Consider the following 19,018-nt stretch of genomic DNA (forward strand, 5'->3'; position numbering starts at 1 on the left):
TATTTGGGTCGATTCTATTACCATTTAATAACACAGACAGAACTTTCCCTTAAAGGTCCCATGGCATGCTACTTTATGGATGCTTTAATATAGATATTAGTGGGCCCCTAACACAGAATTTGAAGATGTTCCCGAAATTCAGCCGTGGTGCGGAATTACGGCCACTACGAGCCAGACGCACATTGAGCTTTCCCCAAACGCGCCGTTTCGGTGTCTGTAGCTTTAATGCAAATGAGGAGGAGAGAGGCGGGTCAAGGAGGAGGGTGGGGGTGTGGCCCTGAGCAGCTTGAGGCCAAGGTACCATGCGCTCTGTTTTAAGTGGATGTATCACAATGGCGAGGCGCACACAGCCCTTGGCCGTATCTGTAAATATTCTAGAACACTCTGGGTGCACCGGCGGGAGTCCTCATTGTCTCATTACCGGGCCAAATTCTCTGGGCGGGCAAGGCAGAGAAAGGGGGGGTAACTTGGCCCCTTAAGGCGAGCAGGATACCTAGTGCTCGTTTTACACTGACCGCAGGTTTTAGCCACTGGGGATGATAGGCAGGCTAGGGGAACTCGTATTAATGTTAGAAAACCTCAGAAAGTGAGATTTCTAAGCCATGGGACTTTAACCGTAATGAATGCAAAACCTCAGAGCGGCCGGTCTGAACTGACCTGCATGAGTTTGGAGTCGTGTCCCGTGTAGACGATGATACCCACCACCCACTGGGTGTTCCTGAGCTGGGCGCCCCGCAGCAGCACCTGGTCGGGCCCCAGCGGAGCCGGGCTGAGGGACGCAACCACTCGCATGTCATTCACCACTTACAACATACAAGAGGCATTTTACACTGACAAGCCGGTACGGTCGCGGTTTGGCTCACCCTGCTATTTCCCTGTCTTGCCTGTGTAAAACCGAGGGGGTATAATCCGCCTTCATCACGGAGCCGGCTTTCTTTGTTCATTGGACTAGGTGGGGCTACGCACGTAGAGTAGCCCTCTTTAGAATAATTTGCATATGAATGAGTAGATGACATCTCAGTGTAGGCTATAATTTACAAGTCCAAGTGCTTTTTTTTTGCTGACCACATGCTTTTTATCCCTACGAAAGCCTCGTAAGGAAAGTTCCTCTGCTGCTTTCTCGTAGATCACACCATCTTTAAACGTCTTCATTAAATGCGACTGCATCACCTTCTCTCCCAAGATGGTTAGCAGCTAGGGGATTTCAACGTCCACACCTCTACCAAAGTCCCGCCCCTGGAACCGCCAAGCAGTCTAACCGCGTTTACATTAAAATGAAATCCCCAATATGTGCAGGGTCCGAGAGGGTAAATTGTGGTGCGAAATCAAGCCGGTATATTATCTCGGTCAGTGTGAAAACGCACGGACCATGCCTGTAAAAAGGCGGGCATAAAACGGGAAAACTTGGCAGTGTAAAAACGTTTAATAACATCGGCTGCTGGCATCCAATAATGCAATGAGGTCACCATGACTTCAAAGGGGTCTCTCTTCCCCCTGTCCAGCAACATGGAACAGTCTCTAATCCGGTTCTCCTGCTAAAATGGAACCACTCTGAGCATTAAGACGAGATGAATTGATGAATTGGTTCACAAAAGGGGGATTTTGTTCCCAGCTGGAACCAAACGGGATGGGACGCATGGAGTATAGGTGGGTCCATCCCCCATAATAATGCTCCCACTTTGAGGGACCGTGGGAGGTGGGCCTGATGCACCAAGCTGGCCAGAACCGGTTGAGGAGCGGTTCATCTAGTGGACGGCGCCGTGCGGTTCTTACTTGAGGTTCTCCAGCCGCAGGGTGCCAGTGAAGTCGTACAGGTGTCTGTTGGGCCCCTCACACTCCAGACGACCGGACAGAGTCATCAGCTCTTCTAGGGACTGGAGCCCAGCGGTGAGCGGGAGACCCTGGAACACACACATGGAACACACACACACCTTAAAACAACGAGCCACATTTTAAACTCCTCCTAAATACACATGTTGAGTGTATGCATGCCACGGCAGAAGACTACGACCCTGGAGCCCAGCCGGAGGATGGCCTCTGAGCGAGCACACACACACACACCCACACCCACGCACACACCTGTCGGATCTTCAGGTTGGTCTCGCCGTCCAGGTTGGAGGTCTCTGTGTAGCACATGGCCTGAGGCTCACTGAGGGGAGAACACCATACATTAACACAATTCGAGACATCTATAAAACATCAAGGAATGCTTACAAAGAAACACATGTACTTATATACCTGGACACTTTAATAATGCTTGAAAACAGCTATGATAGACAAAACACAAGGAAACATTTATGACAATAAAGACTCAACAAACGCATTCAATGTCATAAAAAAAAATAATAACACCACACACGTACTCACTCAGGCAAGCACACACAAACACACACACACACACACACACAATGCTGACCTCGAGGACACGATGACCATGTCAGCTGGAAGGTGCTGCCCATTGGTCACCTTCACTATGTCTCCTACTGCCACCTTGTGGCCAGGGTTCAGCATTGCAACAGCGTGAAGGCAAGGTGGCAGATGGGAGAGTAGGAGAAAGGGGATGTTTTCGAGGGAGAGGGGGTGAGTGGAGGGAAGGAGTGAGATGGACAGATGAGAGAGGGACAGGGAGGGAGAGAGGCAGAGTCAGAGGGACAGAGACAGAGATAAAGCGTCAGTAAAGCACAGCATAGCTTCCAATCATCAGAACATGTACACACGGGAGGGGCAAGACGCTGGAGATGAACCGGGTTCACATGTGGACAGAGAGATATAAAGCGACAGGAGCTGGAAGAGGAGGGACCGAGAAGAGAGAGGCCAACATGTAAAGGTTGAGGCAGGGAAAGCCGATGGAGTCAGACAGAGAGGACAGGAGTCAGCGTGGGGGTGGCGTCGTAGCGGTGGTTACCTGCTTCCAGATGACAGTCTGCCAGGCTCCGTTTCGCAGAACTAAGAGAGGAGGACAACAGGGCCGTCAGCCTATGGAAGCTCCTCATGCAGTATTCATGGAGACCAGACTATTGTTCTGCTGATCGCCGTGTTGAGTGACAAACATCGGGCCATTTAGTCAGCGATGAAGGACAGACAAAAGACACGCCAAATGATGCCGGGAGCTCATGGAAAACCGTCACACACACACACAAGCACGCACACACACACACATTACCTGTTGTCTTCTTGTTGTTGACCGTGTTGTCTGCCTTGTGCCTTTTCTATTGAGGGATGAGAGATGGCTCTTATTATTGTTCCTGAATTAGGTCAAACAGGGATAGGTTTCAACACGACTCCATGAGGTTAAACTAACGGCGCCTGTGTTTGATTCCTCTCGTTCTGTCATATAAAAACCATGACCCGTGTTATCGACAGGGGGAGGGCGATGATGCGTTAACTGCTTCTCCTCGGGGGGTGAGGTGAAGTCATGGGAGGGTTATCAAGTCATTGATACTTGGATAATCCCTTGGCCTCTCAAGCCATTGGATCACCCTGCAGGCCACCCTCTACCTCCCCCCAGCTACCACGCAACACACGGCCTGGTCCTCCAGAGGTAGGGAGAGCTGTGAAACTCTCTACCTCCCCCCCTGCTACCCTGCACCACACAGCCCCACTAGCAACCGGGTCCTCCAGAGGTAGGGAGCGCTGTGGTACTCACGTAGTCCTCTATGATCTCTTTAATCCCGGCCACGGTGAGGATGAAGATGAGGGGCACCAGCGTGGTGTACCGACCCGTCGGCGACACGTCAGGGATTTGCTTTGAGGAAAGGAAACAGAAACAGCTCTACAAACGCACTGTAACAGGAGCCTGTCTTGGTTTATAGCGATTAGATGCGCTCCGAAAGCCACAAAAACCGCCTCAAGTCCCTACGTTCCGAACAAGTATACAGAGTTTCAAACAGAGGAAGTGCTTTGGAGACTGTTTTACTGTCATGATACGTGCGCCTAAACAGCAGGTGGAATAGGGTTGATTGGCCCATAACATCAAGTTATCGTTGCCCTTAGTGATGCTGAAGTCTCTGTATCCTCTCCACACTGCTCCTTCACTCCTGCCGACCATTAACTGCTACAGCTTACTCAAGAGTATTAACGAACAAGCAACAGGAAGGTGAATGTTGCAACAAGGACTTGGAACGCACCCCAGGTAGCCAACAACCACAAAGTCATTCAACCGGAAGCTGACAGCCAGTGCCAGGCCGGCCAATCAGCAGCTGCAATGTGTCGCCCCCCACCCAATTCACACACTGCAAATAATTGGCACCTATACAATCTCCAGACATATTTCTCTGAAGGGGATTAGAAAGTAGGTAGTTGGCTGCTGTTCAATCGTTACTTTAAGAAACCCTGCAGGAAGCCTTGGGCCCCATGCGTGAGGAAGCCAAACCCACCAGCCACAAGAGTTCTCTTTACAGTAACTTGGGGACAACCCTTCAGGACAAGCTTAGTGTCAGTAGTGCGCAGCAGGGTGAACGTAAGGCTCCTGGCTCTGGACAGCTCCATCATGTGAGGTGAGAGTGAAGATCTCCCATCTTTCCCGCACCCAGTGGCAGGGAAGGAGGAAGGAGCGGCTTGCTTTCTGCATTGATAAATAAAGGCCTCAGTCGGACAAGAAGGCGTCCCCCATAGCCCTCCCTTAGCTCTGATCATCTAGGGCTGCAGAATAAAAAGGGCCAAGGGGGTCTGAGGTCAGGCGGGGGTCCTGGGCGGGCCTGGACCTACCTGCATGAGTGCGATGAACAGGAAGAAGGCGTTGGCGGCACGGCGGATCTGCTCGTAGAGGAAGCGCGGCAGGAAGGTGAGGACGCCATATTTGGTTGTGCTAAAAGCAGAGAGGCAGGGGAGACGTTACGATCACATTACAATCGACCGCTTATTCACGGGCCAAGTGCTTTTCTCCAAAGTGACTTATAGTGGATTCAGATGCATGACATTAAGCAGCGGGGCGGCTATTCAGAGCCCTACTTTACCTACCCTTACTATTCAGAGTCCTACTTTACCTACCCTAACTATTCAGGGCCCTACTTTACCTACCCTAACTATTCAGGGCCCTACTTTACTTACCCTAACTATCAAGGCCCAACTTTACCTACCCTAACTATTCAGAGCCCTACTTTACCTACCCTAACTATTCAGGCCCTACTTTACCTACCCTAACTATCCAGGCCCTACTTTACCTACCCTAACTATTCACGTAGTAGGCCAACTCCGTTCAAGTGTAAGCAAACCCTGTTTCAGCTCGAGTTTGAAGACTGAGATTTTAAATAATTGTGACGCCCCTTTCCTGATTTAAAGTAAGGGAGCGGGATAACCCTATAGTGCCTACAAGGCGACTTTGATTTTTTTGTGTGTTGTGTATGAGTGTTATAATGAGCGATGTTGCATAAGAAATGCACCACACACTGTGGTGTTATACTGTTAGTGTCCAATTTCGATATTTGGTCCTTCTGCAATACATATTGCCATATTACAAAAAACAACGTAGTATTTGATTATATAGCTATATACACTATTTATACAAAGCCTTTATGGTGGCACATGCAAGGTATTCTCGACAAAGTACCCGTTTTTAACGCACGTCCAGCGATACGAATATCACATGTGCGTATCATGATTTCAATACGAAAACAATATATCAGGCAGCCCTAATCCACATCACAGCGGCGTTAATGACAATTCTAAGCAAACCCAGCCATCAACAACCACTCCCGAGATGAGCCACAAATTAAAACATGCCTCTCCATCAGTGTCCCTCAGTCGTGACAGCGAAGAGCAAACTTAAAGATACTTAAAGAGTGCACATGGCATAGGCTGCCATGTTGAAGATCACACAGGCCATATTACCACATTTAAAACAACATATATTTGTTGTTCACTACTCCATTAAGCCAATGTTAAAACTCAAACAAGATAACTATTTAAAAGATACAGCCTTAAACATATGCTGACCACAGGGCAACAGTGAAAAACAAGAGACAAGCCTAATTAAAACAACATCCTTCATGTTGGTCACAGCAAATGCTGCCCTGGAGAAACTCCATTAGGAGTGGCTGGCTCTGTATGGAGAGAGGCCATTAGCCATTATGGGAAACAGACAGCTGAAAACCTCTTCTCGAAGAACAACAACCCTGCAGTCTAAAAATAGAGAGAAACATCCCAGGAAAAATGCGGGAAAAGGCCTTGGGAGACTCAGCCTGTCAATCAATCAGCAGTTATTGATCAAACAAATGTATTGATTAGCCTTGATGTTGCCCAACAGCTACGGTAAGAGCTTTTAGAGGCCAAATTAAAAACAGGAGGGCCATCTATGTGTCAGTGGCGGCCTCAACGTTCACCGAGATCAAGTTCAGGGTCGGTTGCTGCAGAGTTAGAACCCTAAAGGCTGCATCAACATCTCACACAGAAACACAACTTTTTGGTGTGACATCGAATACCACAGCAGAAACAGACCTGGCCTGACATCTACCCACGCACGCAGTCCGGAAACACCCGATAGACTGATACTACACACATGATCCCACAGATAAGACTGCGTCCATCCAATCACAGGGACTTGATACCAGAGGAGACGCTCCAACACACACACGCGTAATGCTGGTAACCTTCTACACTCACACAATGACATTGACTAGAGCACACACAGCTGTCTGCTGTATTTATTGTGTTCGGTGTGAAGCTGCTTGTGACCACAGCTGTAAGCAACATACATAATTTAACCCTAATGGGCCTTATTCACCATGTTGCTTCTACAAGCTGGCTGGGGGAAATCAGGTTTCAAAATGAGGTTTACAATGTGCAGAACTTCAGACTTTAGAACGACATCCATTACAACGACAGGTTAATTAGTCCATCTCCATTTATTTTATTTGTGTTTTTTAGTAAGTCATGAATACACTGTTGCTTTTACTGCACACACACACACACACACACACACACACACACACACACACACACACACACACACACACACACACACACACACACACACACACACACACACACACACACACACACACACACACACACACACACATTTATTCACACATACATACAATGAAGCTGTAAGCATAGACAAAGGGTGGAACAAATGTTAGCGGGACATAAAAACCTTCCACATGAAGTTGAAGGAAGAAAAAGCTTGGAGCCTTTAATATTGGACCAATCATTAAGGGTATTGAACCATTGCGACACACACACACACACACACACACACACACACACACACACACACACACACACACACACACACACACACACACACACACACACACACACACACACACACACACACACACACACACACACACACACACAATGAAGCTGTAAGCATAGACAAAGGGTGGAACAAATGTTAGCGGGACATAAAAACCTTCCACATGAAGTTGAAGGAAGAAAAAGCTTGGAGCCTTTAATATTGGACCAATCATTAAGGGTATTGAACCATTGCGACACACACACACACACACACACACACACACACACACACACACACACACACACACACACACACACACACACACACACACACACACACACACACACACACACGCACACGCACACACGCACGCACGCCCCCGCCTTAATCAAATGAGAGCATTAAAAATAGGTCCCTTTCAGAGCTAAACCTCCTCCCTGGGCTAATGGCCCATCAGCGGACGTTGTTTTCTTGTTAAAAGCAAAACCTTCCGCCCACAGAAAATGGAGGCAGATTCGCTGTGGCGCCAGACAATATAAAAGTGGGGTGGCAGATCAATTTAGCATCGACGATTTCTTAATTCTGTAGCAAAGCTGTGTTTGTGTCCTCGACTGCCACTAGCCAGCACGAGTTTCCTTATCAACATATGCATGGGGATTGATTCAAAGATTCCTCTGTCAGTCAGTTGGTCTCTCCTTATCTGTGGGCGAGTCAGGAAGAGATAGCCAGATGAACATGGTATGTCCCCACGTGGAGGGCAGCAGAGACACTACGGTGCTTGTTTAACAGAGGGACGTCAAAGTCAGTAGTGTGGATACGATTGGATTAGGATTCCCTTGTTTCTTGGCCATTGCAAAACAATGAGCCAATTCTCAGATACGTCTCTTTAAATACCATTTAGAGAATATTAAACAAGGGGGAATGCTTCGTCACTGAGGAAAAGAAAGTAACCCACAGTTGGCCATTCAACATTGATATCAATATGTTGCAGATTGAGATAAGTGTTTGAGCGGTGGAGCTCATAAACAAGGGGTCAACCAGCGAGGCAGACCCAACGCGGTGGTCTGCACAGCCATAGTTAACGGTAGCTACGTCACCCATAATGGCTGCTTTAATTATTGTCAAGCCCAAATTATGACTTATAATGCCCTGTATTTACATCCAACTAAACGATTGAACTTCTTCGTCTTCTGTCCGCAGCCACACTTTAACCTGAAGACAAACTTTAAACCCTTGCTGACACAAGGGGCAAACAAGGAAACCTAATCAGTGAGTTATTAAAAGGCATTATCAACAGAACCCAAGTTGTATAACCACATTCTCTACCACTACACCCAAATATATTTGTCCCTTTCGCTTCATATTTTGTTAGGAAATCCCTTAGATATTCTCATGAAATACACGTAAGAATAAAGAGCGACATTCAGAACTGTCGATTAATCTTCACATGTCAATGTGCATCCATGCTTCATGCAAAAAGTTACCCATTAGACACAAGGTGGGAAAACGTATCGCATCAAAATTTACTTTCATGAAAGCTACACTGCGTTCAATTAGTCTACCCCCACCACCTACCTGACGTGGTTATCGCAGAATTTGGTGAGCTGGGGCTGGTGGAGGTGGATGCTCCGCGCCGTGGCATCTAGGGTCTCCGCCTGGGAAGTAGTACCGGACATCTCATCGTCTGCCTTGCGGTACCCGGCGGAAGAGCAAGCGGGTCCTGCACCGTTGGATTGATGAGAGAGAGGCGATGCTGGTAAGTGTGAGTGGGAGACAGAGCAGAGACACGGACGAGAGGCGTGGTTTACCGACAAGAGGCGTGGTTTACCGTTCAAAAGTGAAAGCAACCATTACTAGAGGCTACTGTATGCTGATGTAAGCTGGCGGTGGATTCATGACGCGTTTGGCCCGACCCTTTCTACACAGAGCCCGGTCTTTCAGCGGACAAGCATGGTGCCGTCAATGCACACACACACTCCTCGCCCAACGCCCACGGGACCCTGTATAGAATGAATGTGCTGAGGGGGGCACAATGGCGAACAACACACTCGTGTCGGAGTAACCCAGCTCTAATTTACTCATATCAATATTCACTTTGCTAAAATGCTAAATCGCGACAAAAATGTACCGCATGTGCATATTCCAAAAGTCAAGAAGAATTAAGCCGAGGTCTAAGACACTGGTGCGTGTGCGTGTGCGTGTGTGTGGCGGTGTCCCCGTCCCCTTGTACCGTGTGACGGCAGCGTTATCCGCCCGCACCGCTTCAGGAACCAGCGCGCTGCGCGTGGTGATGCCGGCGACGGCTGACGCGCACTGTCACACACGCCCGCGTTAAGCAGCGAGTTGTGGGCCTACTGAAAGAGGGACGGCTGCAACTGGAGATGTGGTGACAGTTTACCCAGCTGGTACGGCGAGGCTGGGTGAGGACAGATGGAGCACGCCGTCCGCCACTCCTCTGCCGCCCCGGTTAGCTACTCCCGACGCTTTGTGCAGGATAGTGACCCACAGGACTCCACCGTGTTATCTGGTATTTCGCTGTTCCGATACGCTTTTTTATTCGGCGCGAATCAATCCTAATCACCCTAAGATTGATGCTTTCATTCAATGATCGTAGTCTAGACAACGGCGGCCCGCTCTGCTCAAGAGAAACCCCCCTATGGAGATCCTTCTACGCAGCGGAGGGAAAAGAGTGGGAGCGCATTTAAAGGGCCAGCAGCCCCGTCTCAAGACAGTGCCCTCAGACTGCTTGCATACAGAGCCCAGATAACGCTATCAAGACCTCATCACATACAAGTTCTGCCCACTTTTCCATATGCAAATATATCACTTGGCCCATCGCAAGCCATCCAGAAACGTATGGCTATGAGAAGAGTAATGCATACATAAGTAATGCAATTTGTTCCACGAAGTAAAAGGCTAATTCATTGTTATCTTTCTAAGGTGTGGTTCTAATGTAATTCAGTAGCATATATACCTACATAATTCATGGCCTCATGGAAAACTAAAACAATAGGAAACTAATACGTCTAGTTGAATAATGAATTATAAAAACTAGGTATCGGACAAAGGCCGATTTTGTACAGCATTTAAATCATCACAAAAGCCCTAGGACGAGTAAATAACTTTCAGACAAGTGTTTTAGTGCTCTATTTTGTTAAACACGGGTCGTCGTCGTCCTCGCCCCCCCCCGTCCCCGTCCCCCCCAAGTATACAAATATATATTGACTTAGAAGTAGATTGTGAACCCTCCTAATTAATTGAGCTAAGTGGTGGAGTAGAGCAGGGTAACCTTACTTGCTCAAAAGACCGGCATATTCCTAAAAGAAATTGGAGGACCGGTAGTCAATTTGAATGCATTATTTTAAGATGCATCATTTTTAAGCATGTGGCTGTTTTTCAAGATGGTTTATTTTTCATTATCACAACAATTAAAGCACCATCAATGAAATGCTCGAGTTTCACGCTCCCTTCAACAATGCAATGATATAAAATAATACAATTAGTATAAGAGAAACACAAGAAAAGTCCCCCAAGACTTGAATAAACACAAAAGTAGTGCAAAGACCTAATTTACTGTGGTTTAGTTGCCTATTATGAACTAGGTGGCAAAAAAGGCCTAATTGTATGAATTTAATATAGGCCTACAATTATTTAAACTTTGAGAACAATTCACAAAATGTTCAATTTCGTGTTCTTTTCTCCACTAAGAAATAAGTGTATGGAATCTATGTGTTGGAGGAAATGACATGACTCGTATAGGCCAAGTTATAAGATATATTAGGGGTGTAGCGATACACGTATTTGCATCGAACCATCACGGTACAGGCACTTCGGTGTGGTTACACGGTGGACTGTGTAAATGTGGCGTACATAGCGTTAATATGGCGAATGTTAAGGCTTGCTTTGGGATGCGGAATTTAAAACTTGAAGTCGGAGTTCCCCCCGGACAGTTTAGCTAAAGTATACTGCTCCGACTCCGTAATCCGACTCACGGAGACCCCTCAGCCGCTCTCCGTCGGGATGTCGGATACGCAATGCAATTCGCCGCCAGATCAATCTTATATGTTGACTACAAACCATGTAAGTGTTGTTAATAAACTTCCAAAGCTTTTCAAATCTTATTTGGTGTTTCATTGGTCCTTAAGGTGCAAAGTAAACAATGTACAAAGTAATTAAGTTGCAAAGTCAAACTGGAGAAGTGATTCCAGAAATTATTCTGTTAGAGGACCAATCACAGCCCTTGCCGTCTCCGTTGCGTCGATCAATAGGTCCATGGCGTCGACGGATAGTTAAAAAATATTGGATGCGCACGTAAGCTACAGAGAGGGTCTCCGACAGGCTCTCCAGCTACAAAGAGGGCTCTCCGTGTCTAAGTACAGCACTTTAACATTTGAAAAGGCACCATCCAGGTATTACTATCACCCTTGCTGCGAAAAAAAAACGAGCTGTGCAAACCCAGCTCACGACACTATTTCTACAACCCCTGTCTGTGAATTCAGAAATGCAAATGCCATAACCAAGTTTATTGGTGTTTTCATTGCCGCTGATCTACAGCCATTCTGTTCTGTTAAAAATGTTCCCGTTGACTATGAATCGTACCGTCCAAACCGTGACTTTTGTGTACCGTTACACCCCTGAGAGAGCGAGAGCGAGAGCGAGAGCGAGAGATTAGTGCTGTCAGTTTAACGCGTTATTAACGGCGTTAACGCAAACCAATTTAAACGGCGTTCATTTCTTTATTGCGCGATTAACGCTCTTTTGGTTTCGCAAACATTGTAGTTTTTTCACCTGCTGTCTAGCAACAACTAGTCACATTAGAAAAACTACAACACCATACCGGATCTAGCTACACCGATAACAAAACAACAAGCACGGCGCACAAACTTGTTGGGGCAGGCAAGGATACGGAGCGGGTGAAAAACTCCTTAAAAGTGTGTGTGTGTTTCTGTGTCACTCTGTTCGAGCCTGCACGAGAGTTCAATGTTGTCTTTAGCTGTTACGTCTTTCTGACCAATCGCAGTTCAAGGACCACCTCGGCTGTAGCACTTCGGGAAGGGCCGCTCAGTTACTCCCCTCTAGACAAAATCGACTTGGTTGCGACGTTGACAGTTTTTGAGTGTTGCGGCTGTTGAGTGAGTGAGAGGTTGCGGGCGCACAGCTCAGGCTGCCGGACGGCACTACAAAGAACTTTTATAAACGCAGTATTGTTATCCCGAAGAACGTTAACAGACTACGACTACTTCATACGGTAGGAATATTCATATAGGTTTAAATAATAAATGTTATAGTATTTCCCATCTTTGCTGAGCAAGAGTTTTGTTCGAAAGTTCAGTGATTGAAACAAATAAAAGCCTGGGCTATTGAAGTTTTACGGTAGGCCTACCACTGTCATGCACCTACTCGATGTCAAGTGGACCGGGTTGAATTCACTGCGGGTCCCTCTTCTTATATCCATCTTACCAAACATATTTTATTACTCTCCTTCTCAACACTCTGATCTCAATAAAAGGCTAGCAGCACGAAATCAAGGGATATTTAGAATAGAATTTTTTTTGTGATTAATCGCGATTAATCGTAAATTAACTATGACATTGATGCGACACTCGACAGCACTAATATATATATATATATATATATATATAAAAGGGTCCGGGGGCAGGCGGTTAGGATTCACTGGATTAGAGGACCTGGGGTTCACTTCACTCACACTTCCCCTCGAAACAGCCTGAACCAGAATATAAAGCCATACCAAACCCCTCTCCGTCCATTAGAAGTATCCCTGCTTAGGACCTATATGATCCAGATAAAATCTTTACAGGGGAGGAGGGGCCAAAGTCGACGGGAGCCAAACTGATAATGCCAGCTATATCTCTCTCTATTCTGCGTCTCACTCCGTCTGCGTTTCTCTCTCCCTGGCCTATTAAAGGGGCCCCCACGGCACCATAACCGCGGTAACTCTCCATCATACACGCGGCTCCACGCGGCTAATGGGACTCAGACATCATAATGTATGGGACGGGAGTGCAAATAGCTGCGGTACTGGATCAAGGTTTAGGTCGGGAAAGTGAGACCAATACCTAACTGTAATTCAATAATTTTTCAACCGTTTACCTTCGTTCAAATCAGGGATGGGCAACTGGCGGCCCGCATCCTCACTCAGTGCGGCCCGCATCCTCACTCAGTCAGGCCCGCGGCGCACATAATAAAAAATAAATAAAATAAAATAAAAGAATAATAATAAATGATCGAGTTACAGAAAACTCGGTCAAGAAAGATGAGAAGAATTCATAGAATTCGAAGGCAAACCCATGCGTCTAGTTTGCTTAGAAGCGATATCAGTCATTAAAGATATCCACTTAAGTCGCCACTACAACTACTACAACTGCTTGTTGGGTTTGAGTTCATTGAGTTGTTGCACTTAATGTTGGGCCACTGTTTTTCAGTTTTTTGACTTCATTGAATGATGATGTATGTGAGCCCTTTGCACTGATAAAAATACTGACCATTCATGTGGCTGTTTGAGCATGGAAAACATGAAATTAATGTATGTTGGTTCAATTAACATACCGTACATAGGTTATGATTCTGGATGATTTTTTAGGTATTGGCCATCCCCAAAATGTACCAGAATACAGGAAATCATATCTACCAAATTCAAAATTGTGTAGCTTCTCTCAGCTCACGTTTAGTTGAAGTGTGCAGTCATGTGGCCCTCCGATGGTTATGATGAAAAATGTGGCCCTCTTTATCATGAAAGTTGCCCATCCCTGGTTCAAATCATTTAACAAACCCACACACTATCCAAACGAAATTTCGATATTATTTAAACTTTATTCCGAATCACAGTTTTAGTTTCATACCCGGCTTCGTTTTCAGTTAGTCTCATTGATTTACGTTGACGCTGGAGCGTGAGGACGTTCAGCAGTGTTGCCAGATTGGGCGGTTTTCCCCGCCAGATAGGGCTAATCGCGCACCGGCTCACTATTCTGTAACACACACACACACACACACACACACACACACACACACACACACACACACACACACACACACACACACACACACACACACACACACATTCAGTTCAATTCATTTTACATTTCTGCATTTTTGGCAAAGCTTTGCGCTTTTCATTCAGCTGTCACTTTATTTGTTTACAACCATTTACATTTTCTTAAATGGTGTGCATGTTTACATTGTTTACTCCATTTAGACTTTTGAACTTTTGTTCAAATCCCTTCACTTGATTTAAGCCATTTAACGTTTCTTTTCTACGTGGCTTTATTAAAAAATATTTTCAACCTCACTTTGCACTACATCACATTTTCTGCAGGAAATGCATTTTCTAGTTATAAATGGTATTAGGCCGTTTGCCCTTTATCCCTTATCCCTTTCTCCCTTTCCCCTTCCCCCTTGGCCATCTTTGTCATTTAACTCACCTCTACTGCCTCTGCTTCACTCCCTCTTTCTTTTTAAATCACTCCTGTCATTCTATCTTTAATGTTTTCCTCTTCAGGTGCAGATCAATACCGTCTTCTCAGCAGCCTATCCTGGCACTTGCTTCGTTCCTGGCCCAATCAATGTCTCCGTTCCTCATCTCATCTCTGATGTTTGTGTGAGCAGGTGTGTGTGTGTGTGTGTGTGGAGTACTGGAGAGGGCTAAAGTTAGATCCAACTTTCCGCTCTGACCTCACATCCACGCATCCACTCCCATCTGCCTAGTTGGGGGGGGGGGGGGGGGGCGGGATCAGCAGAGAGGAGTTCTTTGAGATCTCCCAGCCCGGAGTCATAGTGCGCTTCCAAAAGATCAGGGGGAAGCTATGACCATCCCATTTACTATTACTATTTACTACGTAGTCCATTAGCAGACACTTTGGCTTTGAGTTTTTAGGTTAGGTTTTTCACCAATTAGGATGGGTGGGTTAGGCCAGTGGTTCTGGCCTAACCAGTGGTACACGCACAGCAAGTGAGAACAGGATCTCATGGTAAATGTATTTTCATTCGTACTCGTACTTTGATAGCATTGTTTTTAATCTAACGTTTATGTTTTTTTTCTAATTCCTCTGCGTACCACTTGATAGCGCATCGCATACCACCAGTGGTACGCCTACCATAGTTTGAGAACCACTGGGTTAGGCAACTTTCTCAGGGATGGCTCGAGGGGAGGCATTGGGGTTCCAACACATACGCCTTTTGCTCTTCCACACTGAATGGTCTCTGAACTCTGTCATGTGTGAGCACAAGTAACCTTTGCCCTACATTTAATTCTGCCCTCAAAACCCAGAGAAACACACATATCAGCGTAACAACCTAACTAGAAGCACAAGGTTCTGCTGACGTAGACACATAACGTGAGCAACTTCATCCATCACCTATCCTGGAGTGAATCCATCCCAAATCCCAAGGTCCTCTTGTCTTGGGACGAACCCAAAGCCCTCCTGGCCCGGTGCCCCATTCTCATGGCGAAAAAGCAGAGTGGACCAGTATCCTGAATAATGGATCCAGACAGGCTGCATAATTCATCCACATAACCCCGTATGGCAAGAGCATATTTCACCAGACACCCTGCTATGCTGGAGCCCGCTGCCAACAGGGATGCAGTGCCTCTCTCCCTCTCTCCCTCCTTCTCTCTCTCCCTCCGTCAAACACTTTGGTTATTTGCCGTTAACCCACCTGCCAGCATTGTTTTTAACGGGCATGCAAGACATTTTCTTTGAGATTGCTTGACCTCAAATGGGATATCTTTGAAAGTAACCATGAAAGGACTAGCTAGGAAATGTACCTCCAATCTGTAGTAGAATAACTGTTATGTCCTCATGGGGAACTGTGTCACTTGTCCAGCTGTCCAAGCAACAGAGAGACTTTTGTTTTCTTTTAATTACATTATCCCAAAGCTGTCAAAACAGTTTTACTAGCGCCACACTTACAGTGAAACGTAACATCTTTCTAGCACTTCAACGGACAACCGAACACGAACCAACAACATCTGATCTCAGGACGGAGGGCTCTCCTCCAGCCCTCCGCTGTGTGCGTGTGTGGCTGTGTACTTTCATCGCTCAATGGGCCCAGCGGGTGGTGCGGAAAGCATTACCTACGGAATGTCGTCTGCCTGTCCGACCCTTATGCCGCACCATGGTTCCAAGCTCCGTGTTCCCAAGAAGACCGAGAGCAGACCCCAACACTACCACCACCACTACTACCCCTACGCCAAGGTGCAGGCCGCCACCACCCAGTGGGCCTAGAGGAGAGGGTGCAACTGCTCAGTGGGTCTGGTTGCCACGACGATGGGATTAGGAGGTGGGAGGGAGGGAGTAGTGTGGAATGAAAGCCTCTTAAAAGCCGGGGGGCCGCAAGGATGCTAATCCTCTCTGTGTCTGCTCTGCAACTTCACCTGCTGCGGCTAATCCTTATGATGGTGTTACAGGTGGATTTCACACAATGTATGTATGTATGTATATCATCACACACAAACACACACACACACACACACACACACACACAATGTACGTACGTATATGATCTAACACACACAGAAAATTGTGTATCTCAAAGGCCTATTTATTGGCCGAATATCTTAAGTTATCCACACTTAGAAACCGCAAGATTGCATTGTGCGTGCACACCCTCCTACACACAACCTGAAATCTAAGTAATGGCAGTCAACATGCAGCAGGCAGGTCCTACGTCCTCTTCCAACTCCCTGCTTACAGTGAAATGCAAATGCATGCAATGGGCCTGGAACCATGCTCTACCCATTCATGCAATGTGCACATATGCATGTTCACTATGTTGTGTCTACATGCAGGCCTGTGTTCACATCTCGGTGACCGTCCGTGTGATCCGTCAGACTGGATTAATCACTGTAGCTACAACATCACAGCTCCAGTGTTCGCTCTCTACAAGCACATGCAAACAGTGGTCACATGGTCAGCATGATTCATCACACGCCCGCCCTGAAGAGCTACAGGCTCCGCATTCTGTCTTCTTTAAACATCAGACCAAGAAACTACACATATATCTGTGTGGGACCGAAGCCAAGAACTCTAGACCTTGTAGCTCTTGAGGTCATGGGTCAGGGAGCACCCACATGCACCCTCGGCTTGAGAGGGGAGAGCACACTGGGGAAGGGGGGTGTCCATCCAGGCTGGGTTCAGAGGAGTAGACTCACTTTTATCAAACCGGTCTGTGAGGCGGGCGCGCATGGTAGCAGACTCTGGTAGCTCGCTGGAGTCCTGCCTAATGGCGGTCAACACTAACTGTTCTGTGGGACGCGGAGAGAGAGGCCGTCACAGGAGAGAATAACACACGTACACACACACACACACACACACGACAGCAGGTCAGGGACACACCAGCAAAAGGACAAACAAACACACACAAACATACAGAAACAACACCAGTGATCGTACCGTCGCACCGTAGCCATGCAGTGAGAGGGTTTGTAAACAGAAATTGGCGTTGTGTTTATGCTTGGGGTTTGTGTGGTGAAAGTGGGAGTTGTTGCTGACTGTAGAAATATAGCTGAAGAGAGAATGGATTTATACCAACAAGGTACAGATCACTACCAGGAAAAAAGACCTCTCCAAGGTGTTTTTTGCCTTTAATTGTAGTACAGGACTGCCCCCATGTGGCCAGTTTATATTAATACGTAGAAGAGAGATGAGTGCTGCAGTTTCTATCCTTCCATTTCCCAAATGGCATCCTCAACAGCTTGGCAGCCATGGCAACCAGAAAAGGCCTACGAGGCTTATACAAACACACACAATACACAACACATGTTGTATAATGCTTGAACCCTATATGTGTTGACCATGTCATTACTTTTTTATTATGATAATTCTGATGATATTTTCACCATAAATTTGCAGTTGCCATGAAGTGATGCGTGTTTGTATGTTTGTTTGTGCATGTAACCAATTTCAACGTCACTGAGGGCGCAAGGGAAACATTGCTGTGGGCTAATTGGAGCGGGAATCAAGAGGTCAAACCACAGGGGGGGATTAGCTATTTATGAAGTTTAATTTTGGCTGTATAATTTTGGCTGTATTTAATGCTAGGAGAAACCACTGTCGTGGATTGGAAAGGGGGTGTCTCCAATGGGGGCCCTGGGGAGGTAGATGATTGGTCAGTTGATAAGATTTGAACTTGTCAATCAAAGACTAGGTGTGAGAATTAGTTATTTTGTGATGGATACATTCAGTGGAAAGGTTGGATCTTGTGGCCTGGGGCCCTGTGTGGTTCTGGGCCTCAGCCTCCACTGGCCCTTACATGGCTCCGGAGTGGAAGGCCCTCGGACCCAACAACAGTGTTGCCAGATTTGGCCAGATTGGGCGGGAAATCTGGTCAAATCTGGCCACACTGCCCAACAAGTCAGGGAATGGTGTGATGTTAAGGATCAGCACTTAATGACTGGATGTAAAGGGAAATGTCACCACTATAAGGGGAAAATAGACTTGTGGTTTATGAGTGAATGCATGATAGTAATGCTTCAATTTTGCAACAGTAACGGGTTGTATTCTTAACCCTGATGATGGCGCTCATATCACTTGTGACAATTTGCCACGCTTTCTATTTCTGGAAACAGTTAGAGAGGGGCAGGCAGGCAGACACACACAGTGTGTGTGTGTGTGTGTGTGTGTGTGTGTGTGTGTGTGTGTGTGTGTGTGTGTGTGTGTGTGTGTGTGTGTCCTATGTGCGAGTCGTTCTCAGGGGATCAGGACAGTCCCCCCGATCCAGCCGGGCAGCTGTCTGGCCATGTGGCCGTGTACTCAGACAGGAGAACTTTCCCGAGCAGGCCGCCTTGGGGGGCCTAGAGGTTGGGCGGGTCAACCTAGAACA

At 46.8% G+C, this 19,018-nt stretch overlaps 1 protein-coding gene across 6 annotated transcripts in view; it reads right to left on the reverse strand.

Moving 5' to 3' along the window:
* The window catches only part of atp8a2 (ATPase phospholipid transporting 8A2), a 52,386-nt gene that overhangs the window by 31,158 nt on the left and 2,210 nt on the right, over window positions 1-19,018 (reverse strand). For 2 of the 6 annotated variants that reach the window (XM_060045300.1, XM_060045298.1), the window contains exons 2-11: window positions 17,349-17,441; window positions 8,756-8,933; window positions 4,708-4,807; window positions 3,647-3,745; window positions 3,164-3,209; window positions 2,906-2,946; window positions 2,417-2,490; window positions 2,080-2,149; window positions 1,774-1,901; window positions 658-769 (exon numbers count right to left, since the gene is read on the reverse strand). In XM_060045300.1, the coding sequence (XP_059901283.1) occupies window positions 658-769; window positions 1,774-1,901; window positions 2,080-2,149; window positions 2,417-2,490; window positions 2,906-2,946; window positions 3,164-3,209; window positions 3,647-3,745; window positions 4,708-4,807; window positions 8,756-8,933; window positions 17,349-17,441 (941 nt within the window). Of the gene's footprint in view, window positions 1-657; window positions 770-1,773; window positions 1,902-2,079; window positions 2,150-2,416; window positions 2,491-2,905; window positions 2,947-3,163; window positions 3,210-3,646; window positions 3,746-4,707; window positions 4,808-8,755; window positions 8,934-17,348; window positions 17,442-19,018 lie in introns of those variants that run through there. The other 4 variants (XM_060045299.1, XM_060045302.1, XM_060045301.1 and 1 more) reach the window with 4 other exon arrangements.

Source organism: Gadus macrocephalus, chromosome 23 (assembly GCF_031168955.1).
Source record: "Gadus macrocephalus chromosome 23, ASM3116895v1".
Lineage (NCBI taxonomy): Eukaryota > Metazoa > Chordata > Actinopteri > Gadiformes > Gadidae > Gadus > Gadus macrocephalus.